The 13,619-nt window shown below is 34.3% G+C and overlaps 1 protein-coding gene across 3 annotated transcripts in view; it reads right to left on the bottom strand.

Moving 5' to 3' along the window:
• Positions 1–13,274, bottom strand: part of LOC109609652 (uncharacterized) — a 43,258-nt gene extending 29,984 nt beyond the window's left edge. The window contains exons 1-2 of one of the 3 annotated variants that reach the window (XM_049961940.1): positions 9,787–13,274; positions 6,086–6,281 (exon numbers count right to left, since the gene is read on the bottom strand). In XM_049961940.1, coding sequence (XP_049817897.1) covers positions 6,228–6,281; positions 9,787–12,894 — 3,162 coding nt within the window. In that variant the 5' untranslated portion in view covers positions 12,895–13,274 and the 3' untranslated portion in view covers positions 6,086–6,227. Of the gene's footprint in view, positions 1–6,085; positions 6,282–8,450; positions 8,645–9,633 lie in introns of those variants that run through there. The other 2 variants (XR_007547087.1, XM_020026360.2) reach the window with 2 other exon arrangements.
• Between the last annotated feature and the right edge of the window lie 345 nt (positions 13,275–13,619).

Genomic DNA, 13,619 nt, shown 5'->3' with positions numbered 1-13,619 from the left:
AATATTAAAACCTTGGATAAATAATACTTAAATATTAATAAATATTAAGTATTTTATGAGTGAAGAATTTAAATAAAATTAATAATAAAAATTAATAAAGAATTATTTACAAATATTATTATTAACATTTTTTACTATGAAATAATTATTTAAAAGAGAAAAACAAGCAAGAAATTAATAATAATATTTAATATAGACAATCTGAATAAGTTCACTATTAAGATGTTGGACTGTGAATAAATAGTTTTCCAATTTTGTATAAATTTTCAATTATCGGTAAGAATATAAACAATATTAGTAAGAAAAAATACAATCTATAAAAAATTGAATGAAATGATGAAAAGAAAAAATGATGTGTAAAAATTAATAGAATTATTCAATACAGATATGCTGCATAAGTTCAATTCTTAAGAATGTAATCGATACTAAAATAGTAAATTATAAACATATATATTATATTATATATAAAAATTAATAAATGTATGTATAAAAAGTAGCATAAGAGTAATTTTATTAAGTAAAATAAATATAAAATATATATCTAATATAAAAATTATATATTTTTTTATACCCAAGTACTGTATAAAATCAATATTTCAAAGTTATGAGAATTCTTCATTCTTTATTAATTATAATAAAGAATTTTAATTATTCCCCAATTTGTATAATTTTAAAGTGACATTTTTCTTGGAAACACCTTAAAGAAATTTATCTAGAAACTAGTTTCAGTAAAGATATTGAAAGCATTTTTGTAGCAGACATGGACACAACACCTTTTCCGTGTGTCTAACATTATTGAATAATAAAAATTATCTGGGATGCGAAGCAAAAACCGTCTACCATTCCAAATATGGGAATAAACGCACCTAGACGTACTTGAACCATCGGTAAAAAGTGTATTAAAAGGCAAAACACCTGGTAATTATCATAATTTGTAGAATAACTGAATTTAAATACATAATTATCATAACCTGCACAAAAACGAAATTAAAAACTTAATTATCTATAGATCAACATCTCCTTCGCACGGTACTCATCCGATGAAAGATGGAAATAATGTGAAATATTTGCAGTCGATTAAACAATTTTAATATTTGATGATAACAGTTTTAACGATGGATCGTTTTTAAAAGTGGCAATTATTTGAGGCATTCCCAGTAGCTGTTTCCCACACATTTTCACCGTTTCCGCCCTTTTGTCATGGTGACGCCGCCACAATAACAAACAAGATTTTTATGTAACTCATTCCTTTTTTTCTCGGTCGTTTAATTGGATGTATCAAGTGTACGGGGTAGTACTGCGTTGATACGTTAATGAACAGTAAGCAAGTGTATTCAGTTACATTTTGAATGGAAGCGGTTACCGGTAAATGTTTCGAGCGTTTGTACGAACGGCCACAGTGCAATGGTTTACAGAGTAAGTACAGTACCAACTCCGGCATGTAAACCGGCATCGATGAACGACAAACGAGAACACAACGGATAACATAGATGTCAGAAGTACTTACAACGGGTCAATGCAGGGAAGCTAATCCGCAGTAACACACAAAACAATCACAGTGAAAACAAGCGGGCCGCGTATTCGAAAACAAAGAGGTGGAACGTGGAGAAAACGGAACGTAACAAGTGATCGTACGTCAGCAACGGTTACCTGTTCGACACTGAGGCGGAGGCATGGGCTCTCCACCAAGAGTACCGAACACCACACCACACCACGGTTTATCGCGTGTCCATTACCGTGGGTTCACCTGCTCGACGACGACGGAGCTTGCCACCTGCCGTTAGGCCGCTCTTCGCATCTCGACGATAAATAAAACGTTCGATAATGTAACTGGATGGATCGGCCGACCGCCGGCCCTGTCATTCAACTGCCACTTGTCCCTACTATGCCCAGCACCAGTACACTACGTACTTGTTGTTGTAACCCCCGGTTCTTTATTGTTTGGGTGCCCATTGGTGATTGTCTTTTACTTTTTTATTAGCCGCGACAACAACCGCGAAAATTTATTAACGGCCACAATTTGCATAATGCCGCGGCAATTTTCTACACCGTAACTCACATTGTGATTCACAACTGACTGTTTAAGTGACGCGTTGCGAAGTTATTCAATTGAACTGCGGACCTAAATGTGATTCAAAATGATAACAGTCATTATTACCTGTTTTATGGGGTATTGAAAATTGAAAGTACCCGATAAGTCCAAGCTGTAGATAAATAGACCAGGAAACTTCCAGAACAAATTCTAATCATTGGTTTTAGGTTTTTAAAATTTTCTTGCTTTTGTATTTGGTTCTTCAAATTCTTATAATAATATTTTAGATCTAAAGCAAAAATTAATTGTATAAATTTGTTTGAATATTTACTTATTGTCGAATAGTTTTCACTGATAAAGGCCAATTTTTCACCAATTTCTGATTGTTGCTTGAGAATAAACTTCATTAAGTAGAGGTGAAGAGTTCTATTGTGTCTGAGAATTAAAAAGAACTCAACAAGTAGAAGAAGCTATAAATGAAGAAACCCTCAACTTGTTACAAGATACAAATTTTTTGTATCTTGTGTTATAAATTCTTACAATTATATTCTTTCATTTCACTGTAGAAATTTGTAAGTTAAATGCCAAAAAAGCAAAGACAAGAATGAACATAATGAGCAAATCTAATGTAATGATCATAATTAATAATCAAGTCATAGTTTTATTGTGGATTGTAAGAAATTTATATGTGTATATAAAGAAACCCTGAACTTGGCATATAAAATCTAATAACTGTTTTATATTTTTAAAATGTTGGCGTTGATAAATAACTTTTGTATTTTGTCTTGTAAATTCTTGTAATAATAATCACTGATGAAAAGGTTGTGAACATTAATGGTATAAATATATGGTAGTCAACGTTTATTATAATAAAACAAACACAAACATAAATATCATGAGAAATTTAATAAAATATGGATTAATTAGTCGACTTTGTTTTATGTTTGTCAAATTTCACCAATTTTCGAATATTAATTTGAGTTTTTGCAGTGTGATGGTCAGTTGATCAATAACTATCACTAAAGAAAAGGTTGTGAATCATTAATGGTATAATATGTGGTAGTCAACGTTTATTACAATAAAACAAACACAAACATAAATATCATAAGAAAATCTAATAACGTATAGATTAATTAGACAACTTATGTTTGTTAAATTTGTTTCACCAATTTTCGAATATTAAATAACATATGAGTTCATCCAATGTAATGGTCACAATTAATAATCAAGTCACAGTTTTATTGTGACTTGGAAATTTAAGGAGATCATAAGTGAATATAAAGAAACTGTGAACTTGGTACATAAAATCTAATAACTGTTTTACATATTTAAAATGTTAAGTTGATCAATGACTTTCGTATTTTGTCTTCTAAATTCTTGTAATAATATTCTATCTGTAAACAAAAAGTTGTGAAACATTAATCGTATAAATATATTTTAGTCAACTTTTATTACAATAAACACAAACATAAATATTATAATAACATATAGATTAATTAGACGACTTTGTTTTATATTTGTTAAATGTGTTTTACCAATTTTCGAATATTAAATATGAGTTCTTCCAATGTAATGGTCACGATTAATAATCAAGTCACATTTTTATTGTGACTTGGAAATTTAAGGAGATCATAAGTGTATATAAAAAAAACCTGAACTTGGTACATAAAATCAAATAACTGTTTTATATTTTTAATATTTTGAAGATGATAAATAACTTTTGTATTTTGTCTTCTAAATCCTTGTAATAATATTCTATAACTAGAGAAAAGATAGTCAACGTTTATTACAATAAAATAGACACAAACATAAATATCATAAGGAAATCTAATAGCATATAGATTAATTAGACGGCTTTGTTTTATATTTGTTAAATTTGTTTCAACAATTTTCGAATATTAAATTTGAGTTCTTCCAATGTAATGGACACAATTAATAATCAAGTCACAGTTTTATTGTGACTTGGAAATTTAAGAAGATCATAAGTGTATATAAAGAAATCCTGAATTTGGTACATAAAATCTAACTGCCGTTTTACATTTTTAAAATTTTGTTGTTCAATACATTTTGTATTTTTCTTCTGGATTCATGTAATAAAATTATATCACTAAAAGGAAATATTTTAATGTTAGTTGAGTTGATTTCATTGAGTGTGATGCCAATAATTAATAATCAAGTCACAGTCTCTTGTATGTCTTCTAGATTCTTTTAATAATATATTATCACTTAAGAATAGGTTGTAAAACACGATTGTATAAATTTATGTAAGTCAAACATTTAATGGAATACATCAATAAATGGAGATATGCAATAAGGAAATGTAATAAGATATGGGATTAACGATTCTATTTTGTGTTCATCAAATCTACTAAATTATAGATTAATGTTTGACCATTCCATTTTAATATTTTGAATGTAGGCAGTATCACGTATCTGTTGTATTAGAGTAAAAAAGGCACTTCATTGTTATCGTTTTTTACTTTAATAATCCCTTTCATCTTTGTCAAGTTCTTCACCAATTTTCCAACGTTGTACCTGAATTTAAACATTGCTTCACAAGCCACACTGAATGCGATGTTCACGATTAATAATCGACTGAATGTGAACACCTGTTGTTGCCTTATGCCGTGAAAAGGAAACTGCCACGCCTTACGCCTTTTCCTCCAGAAAAGATCTGGTCCCCTTTTATTTTTACTTGACCAACTGATCATTCCATTACCTTAATCAAATGGGTGAGAATCGTGATGGCCGAGAACAATAAATATTTCATTTAATAAACTGTTGGTATCATTCACAAAAAAATTGGACGTGATCGAATTTATTTATCGTACCAAATTGTGCGAAATCAATGGAATAAAACGTGACCGTGCTGTTAATTCCTTGCCGGTACACGCCATGGGTGTTCTTGTATTAATACGAAATTATGGACGTAATTATTATTCTCGTTTACAGGAGCACTTGGCACTAATTAAGATTTTATGTTGCAGTTAATCGAAAGTTGTACCGATCGACCAACAAACTTTTTTGAAAAATCTCAATTTCTTTCTGTCATAAGGCCGATAGTGAAGCTCGCAGTAATTTGTTCAGGCTAGTTTATTTTATATTGCAAATAACACAAACAAATTAATATGGCTTGTGGTAATAGTTAATGTGAGAGATGAAAACTTTTGAAATTGAGAATCGGTAGGTATGGTAGGAAAGCCGTTGCGGGACAAGGTCAGTCTTGGCGCCGTCCATTTATCTCCTTTACATAAATGACCTTAGAGACGGTTGTGTGAATAATTTTACAAGCTAAAATATTATAATCATACTCGAACTGATTTTGAATGACTTAAACATGAACAATTTCCTTTATGCTTATCAACAAATTGCTTCTATAATTGTCAGTGATTCTTTGAAGAAGCTCGTTAATTTGATTTTATATAGCTGCTTGTTAACATTTTTGGTTTGAAAGGCGAATATTTTAGGAAAGTCTTTTTCCATCAAGATTTTAATTTCATATTCAGTAACAATAGTGATATTTTTACTATTTTAAATAAATATTTACAAAAAATCGAAGAATGAACATTCTTTATCCATTGAAAATAAATCATTGAATTTATTCTTCAAAATACACAACTATTTTTTGTGTTCAATCATATTTTATTTATCATATGATATTTTTTCTATTGTTTCCTTTAGACACACAGCTATGCTTTCGTCCACATGTAAAATTATCGACGCCCACGAGACAAACGACGCAACAACATCAACAACAGCAACAACAACTAGAAACCGACTTACATAGATCCCCCTGCCGATCAGTTCAGGGGAAATGAACCTCCTCCTGTACCCCAAGCCCTCCCGTTTGGGCGGCCTCCTGGGCAGGAACCGTTCGTGCGCCCCCACGCAAGAATAGTCCTCGAACCTATGTATGTGCTCCTTGTCCAGCTTCAAGGCGGCAAACACGTGTTTGGGCTTGAACAACGTCATCCCCGTGTCGTCCACCAGATAATAGGCCACCCTGCCGCTCAGCACTTGTCTAGTGGCCTCTTTGGGCAAAACTATTCGGTTGCCGTTCGTCGTTATCAACATCGGCAGATGCTCGTGCTCCTCCTCCTCCTCCACTTCTTGCTCCTGTTTCGGTTGCGGCTCTTCCGGGGGCGGAGGAGGCGTCGGCGGCGGTTGCGGCGTCCGCTTCCGCTCCCGCTTCGGCTTACCCTTCGGTATCAGGGCCTCGTGCATTTTTGCGTTCTTTACGTACACCGGTCTGTAAAGCATTTAGGTTTTGTTTTTGTTTCTGTTTCGCTTATCTGGAATGGACGATTTTGTTAGAATAAGATGGATGATGAGTTCCACGTTGGGCGCCAGTTTTATGATTTCCAGAATTTTTATTCTTCTGTTTTAGATAAAAATTAAAAATGAAAATCTATTTTATTCATATTAAATCAATATTCAATAAACCATAATCAACTTAAAAATAACTAAAATATCTTATCTAAAATGGACGATTTTGTTAGAATAACGCGTTGGGCGCCAGTTTTATGATTTCCATGATTTTTATACATGTTTTTATATAAAAATTAAAATTTATTTTATTCATATTAAATCAATATTTAATAAACCATAATCAACTTAAAAATAACTAAAATATTTTTTCTGAAATGCACGATTTAAATAAGATAGATGAGTTCCTACGCGTTGGGCGCCAATTTTATAATTTCCAAGATTTTATTCTTGTGTTTTAGATACAGATTAAAAATCAAAGTCTATTTTGTTCATATTAAATCCATATTTAATAAGCCATAATCAACTTAAGAATAACTAAAATATCTTATCTGGAATGGACGATTTTGTTAGAATAAGATGGATGATGAGTTCCTACGCGTTGGGCGCCAATTTTATGATTTCCAGGATTTTTATTCTTGTGTTTTAAATAAAGATTAAAAATCAAAATCACATTAAATTAATATTTAATAAACCATAATCAACTTAAAAATAACTAAAAAGTAATCAATTTTCTACCTCAACACATTAAGGTTAAGGCCAGTCTAAAATAAAAAATCCTTGTGACGTTAAAGAATGAACGAACGATGCATATTCTTCGAGACCACAACAAAAAAAAAATATCACAATTGATTGACATTTACACTGACATCATAATTGGGGCCGTGCACAAAGGACATTATACAATCTAACCTTAACAACGCCAGTTGGAATGGAATTCGATGGCACTTTTTTATTATTTACTTGTTTATATTAGCCCGAAACGAAAATAGCGCTCCGCAAAGTGCAGTCTTGACTCGGAGTTCGGAACGTTCGGCCGAGGAATGATAATGATAAGACAAGCTAAATAAGATGTCGCCCCATCCGTGTTATTTATTTTTGGTGAGGCCCGGAGAAACGTGTCGTCGCAGGCCAAATTCCCCGATGCGATGACATTAATTTGTTATTGGTTTTATGTTGATCGGTCCCGAATGTGTACCAGGATAGCGACACGATAACGCCCCTAATTAAATAATTTTTTCCTTTTTCCTTCATATCAAGGAATGCGGACCAAATTATAATATTTTCTCTGAATTTATCGACCCCAAAAGTGGGAATATATTGGAAGTGTCTTGAGGACAAATCTAAAAATATCAAAACGACACAATAACATTGAGTTTCATCCGGGCGAAATTAATTACACCTTATGAAAGTTATTCGGTAACAAAACTGCCACTAATTAATGCCGTAACTACTTTCGCATACCTTTCCATTTTATTCATAAACAAATATGCAGGCAAGAAGCAATTAACCGCATCGTGAGCTTCCTACACGTATAAAATAAAACGAATAGTTACAATAATTTCAGCCTCTTTCCAAGACGTCAAAACATTGGCCATTGGTTTTGTTTACGAAAATAAGATGCACCGCAATTAATTCTGACACCGTACACGTGTTTACTTCAAGGTATGAACAGGCAAAATTCCAGAATGGAGAACGAACGGCGTGGGCTAAATGAATCACGGTCCACATTTGATTTTTTTACGGGTTCCGAACCGACTGAAACCCAGTTGGAAAAAGCGCAAACCGCCTCAGGATTGTCATATTTTTTTATTTACAATAGCATTGCCTAAATTTGGTTGACGATAGGTTTCAGTTGCTCATAATATTTGTGTTTATGAAATATTATTTATAAATGCTGAAAAGCACCTTGATTGAGAAATTTATTATTTTGAAACATGGGCTGTTAAAAATAGCTGCGAAGCCTTAATTAAATGTTAAACAACGTCCGAAATAATAATGAATCTCTTTGTAATCGTTTTTTAATGATTGAATCCATATTGTTCTCATAAATTGTTATTTTCGTTTCAACCGGTTCATTATTATTTTCGACAGAAAAAAAAAATCGTTAAAATATTAAAATTAGATTGAAGTGTAAGGATGATTCACTCACCTTGTCCGTGGCTTTCCAAAAATATTAGATAGTGTGGGTGTGTTTCGTTTGGTAGTCTAATGGTTTATACAATGTATATTTTGATGTTTTACTTTGTTTGGTTAAAAATTTTTAATTTTATATGCACTATTTACTAACTGGTAACATTTTACAGAAACACACTTGGTCGTAAGATCATATTTGTAATTGGAAACCTAAAAAATTAAAATGTACTTAATTTTGTGCAGGTTGTTAAGACAGCAACATAATGCATTTATACCCTAAAAGGCTTTCATTTTAATGTTTTTTAATTATTTAATGTTCTAAGAGTAAAATAATTAGGATTCAAATGTCTTTTGTTGAATTACTTCATCTTCATCTTGAAAACTTTTGTCTACATTTCATTAAAGAATAAATGTTGCCGTCTTAATTTTGTGCAGATTCTTAAGACAACAACATAATGGATTTTTCTGTTATGGGCTTTAATTTTAATATTTTTAATTATTTAATAATCTAAAATTAAAATAACTGACATTGGAATGTCTTTTGTTGAATTACTTCATTTTTATCCTCAAAACTTTTGTTGATACTTTTCATTAAACTGTAAATGTTACTTTTTAATTTTGTGCAGGTTCTTAAGACAACAGTATAAAGGATTTTTTTCTTATGGGCTTCAATTTTAATTTCTTTTAATTAATTAATATTCTAAAATTAAAATAATTGGCATTGGAATGTCTCTTTTTGAATTACTTCATATTTATTCTCAAAAGTTTTGTTGATACATTTCATTAAAGTGTTGCTATCTTAATTTTGTGCAGGTTCTTAACACAACAACTTAATGGATTTTTCTCTTATATACTGTACTTTTAATGTCTTTTAATTATTTAATATTTTAAAATTAAAATAACTGGCACTGGAATGCCTTTTGTTGAATTACTTTATCTTTATCCTCAAAACTTTTGTTGATACATTTCATTAAAGTATAAAAGTTGCTGTCTTAATTTTCTGCAGGTTCTTAAGGCAACAACAACATAAAGCATATTTTCCTTATGGTCTTTAATTTTAATTTTTAAAACTACAATAACTGGTATTGAAGTGCGATTCGTTGAACTACATCCACTTCGTCTTCAAAACTTTTGTTTTTACATTTCATTAAAGAGTAAATGTTGCTGTCTTACCAAAACCAATCTTTGAGTATACTTACTATGCTTTTATTAATTTTGGTCCCTCTATACAAATATGAGTTTACAAGCAACAGTCCTATTAACACATAACAGTTTAAAACATAGTCACTAGCTCATGCAACGTTTCTACGATGACTGTTATTATTATTGAACATCTTTTTTAGCTTTCTTACGTTGCTCTTGGCCTGCAGATAGGTCCTGTCGTCCTTTTCGGCCGACCGTTCGCGCGCGCCGACACTCAAATAATCATCGATACGTCTTTCGCGGTTCTTGTTCACGTTTATGGCCGACATCATGTGCATCGGTTTGAAATTGGTAACGCCGCTTTCGTCGACCAAAGCGTACGGTACCCTGCCCGCAAGCACACCCCTCGCCGCCTCTTTGGGAATCACCGCCTGGTAGCTGCTCCTGCTAATCAATACGGGGTACTCGATTTTCACCCGCTTCATCAGGAAGTCTTCGATGGCCAACAGGTTTTGGTTCTTCATCAGCTGCAGGGGTATGTCTCTGGAGTTTCGCAGCGGGATTGAGTTGGAGATTAAGCAGGCACTTTCACGTACCAGTTGGCGGATACGTGGGTCGGACTTGGCGCATTCCGGGTTCTTTTTTATCCTGCCGATGGCTGATTTTAGTGAGTAGTCTTTTTCGGCCAGCATTCTTATGAGCATTGTTCTTTTGAGCATTTCGAGGGTGTTTCCTTCGCACGTCTCCAAATCAATGGGTTTGGATAAAGTGTCGATTATGTCCTCATAGTTTAATGCCTTGGCGAAACTCAGTGCTTCTTCTATGAAACTGGACAAGCTAGCTTCGTCACTGTTGCTGATGAATGACTGTACTTTTTCATCCATTGTTTCTCTTGTGGCATTAACCATACACTTTTCCATGACGCGTGCAGCATCTTCTTCAGTTCTAACATCTCTGATGAATTTATTTATCTCGTCAATCATAACTTTGATTATTTCCGTATCTAATTTGGATATCTTCAGGAACGAATTACAAACAATGTTGTCATTATCAAATATTTTAGTCAAATACTTATCCAAATTAACCGGCTCGAAAGTTTTGCTGGCAATGGTGTTCAACAAGCAAACCTTGCTTGAAGACACATCTTGTGTAAGTTGTTTGACAACAGCGTTACAAATCTCCATTCTCTCCAAAGGTGTGTTCATCAAATTCAATAATTCACTCAGCAATTTCTCATCTGCTTTCAAAGCATCCATGACGATCTCACCGACCGAATTCAAAGCCAACACCTGGTCCTTGGGTCGGTTTTTGTAAACATCATTAGCAGCGACCACGGCCGTTTTAAATAATATTTTTAGTTTATTTGAACAATTGTTGAACTTACTTTCGATTTCCGTTGCATTTTCCGTGACAATGTTCGTATTAATATTGTCTGCACGGATGCTATTTTTATCGCGGAGTGTCGATAACCTCCTAGTCATTGTCAACAAAATTTCACACATCCTATTAATAGCATCTTTATCCCCAGTTATTTTCGACGCTATTTCGATTGCATCAGCGTCGTATGCATAAGTGATCAAATTATTTTCGGTGTTGAGACTCAGCTTCCGTAACTCTTCAAGTTTTTGTTTCAACTTGGCTTTTTTCTCTTCCAAACTGGAAATAACGTCGTCCATGCCGTCGTCCATGAGGATCTGCTTCAACTTTTCGATTTCTAGGCGTTGCTGTTCTTGTTTCAGTTTAATTGCCTCAATGTCCAGCTCTTCCATTTCCGAGTTATTCAGTTCCACGCTTGAAGCCTTGTCTTCTGAATCGGTGGATAGTTCATCGTCACTTGTAATATCGACCACAATTTCGATACCTTCCTGTAACTCTTCCTCTTCCCTAACGTTTTCAGCAATCTCATTTAACATTTCCAAGAAAGCTAATGCTTCTTCCTCTTCTTCGAGTTTCTTTTTTAACTCTTCCTCCTCAATTTCCTTCTTCTTTTTTTCTAATTTTGTTTTTAAGCGTTTTTCTTCTGGTAAAACCGGTGGACGTTCCTCGACGGTTGAAGCAAATGTTAGCTGACCATCCGAGGTGATGGTGGACTGTGTCGGCAAGAACATGGGATCACGTCTTTCCTCGCCCATAATAAGCCCGCTGATTAAAGTAGGTTTGTTGTCGACGTTGATGGTTATTCCAGGAGCATACTCGTCGCCAAATTCGTTCTCGACAGTTTGCCCCGGCACAAATACGTCACCCTCTTCGGTGTGGACCATTTGTCCGCTGACAAAACATTCCTTTCCGGATGTCAGTTTTACTTTTACGCCGGACACCCTTCTTTTGTTCGTGTTTTCGCCATCCTTCCTCACGTCGGTTTCGATTTCGTACAAATCAGCACTGCCCATATTTTTGATAACATCTGTTATATCCTTGATGGTGGGCAGTTGGTTAAGCAAATCGCAGTTTTGCGATATGGTTTCATTCACATTCTTCGTGGTTTCCAAATCGTCAATTTCCATGGCGATTGGTTGTTCGCAGGCGGGCTCGTTTATTTCTTCGATTACCTTCTTGGCTTCTTCTTCGAATTTGTTCCAGTCTAAGTTCTTCACGTTTTCCTTGACCATTTGTTTCCACGCCTTGGTGCATTCCAACTTGTGCTTCCTGCGGCGCTTCATGATCTTCTTGAGCTGTTGCTCCCATTCTTCTTCTTTCATTTCTTTGTCTTCGAACACCTTGGCCAAACTCATTGTATACTTGCCGTGGTGGTGGAATTTCTCCTCTTCAGCAGACGTAGCGCCTTCTCCGCAGTAGAGTTGGTCTTTGCCCTCGTAATATTGAATTTCCATGGGGATTTTCTTGAAATCCTTTAACTTTATAATAATCTTGTCGTTTTTCTGAGAGACCATGATGTCGATTATATCACGGTCTCTGACTGCTGCTTCAAACTGGGCTTGTAAAACGATGTTATATTTTTTGTCCTCCACTGTATAAACGAACGTGCCTTTGCCATTTTTCGATTCTAATATTTTAAGCAGTATTTTGTGATTTTCGTTGTCTGGGTCGATGACGGGTGTCATGTAAGTATAATCCCCCATTTCCTCGTGTATTTTTGTCCCATAATTCTTGGACCGTTGCGATCTTTTTTGGCGGTGATTCAAAAGTACGGGGATGTAATGTTGAATTTTGGCGCCCAACAGCCATTTACCGGTAATGCGGAGGGTGCGCAAGGCCTCCTTTGGCGTCAGGGGTTTCAAAAGCGGTAGGTAGAAGTGTCTTTTAAAAATTTTGCTGGACCCGGTAATTTTACAAAACGACAACACGAAATTCACCATGTTTAAGCTTTAATTAATTTTTAGTTATATTTATGTTTTAGTTTATTTATATTTATTGATGTTTTAAAACGATTTGTTAGTGCAGGATTAAATAAAAGAATTGAATTTAAAGTATTTATTTAAAAAAGTGATTTTTATATTTTCACACATTTTATATTAAAAATTTAAGATGTGCAATTACTCACATAAAATTTCAATAAGAGAACAACAATAGTTTAAATACTCGATGCGAAGCACATAAATCAAATTAAAAGTTTACAAACATAGAGCTAAGTCGGTTCGAAAGTGATTCGGATTCGGAGCGGTGAGGTCGGACTTAAATCATACCGGCGTTGTCGCTAAACTGAGCGTCGAGACGTCGGGAGTGCTGCCTCGTGGCGTCGCGGCGTCGCTTCAGAATCGTGCTCGCCCGAAGTCGTTGACGAATGGATTCAGGACGTGCTGGTATTTGAGCATCCTAGTCGAATTCCTGGCGCGCTCCATTATCTCCTTGGTCTTGTCGTCGTCGAAGAACGTGCCCTTCTTGATGCTCTGTTCCATCTCCTCCAGCTTCTTGCTCCGTGCGACGGGCTCGACTGGCACAAACGCTTTCGGTTTCTCGATCTTGAATTCCTTCATTTTCTTACGAATGTTGAGGCGCAGACTGTCTACCTTGTATTCTTCCTGTTGTATCTTCTGTTCCATGCGTTCCTTTTGTCGTTTCCGTTCTTCCTCTTCGCGCTTCC

Source organism: Aethina tumida, chromosome 1 (assembly GCF_024364675.1).
Source record: "Aethina tumida isolate Nest 87 chromosome 1, icAetTumi1.1, whole genome shotgun sequence".
Taxonomy (NCBI): domain Eukaryota; kingdom Metazoa; phylum Arthropoda; class Insecta; order Coleoptera; family Nitidulidae; genus Aethina; species Aethina tumida.
This window is presented reverse-complemented; position numbering and strand designations above follow the sequence as displayed.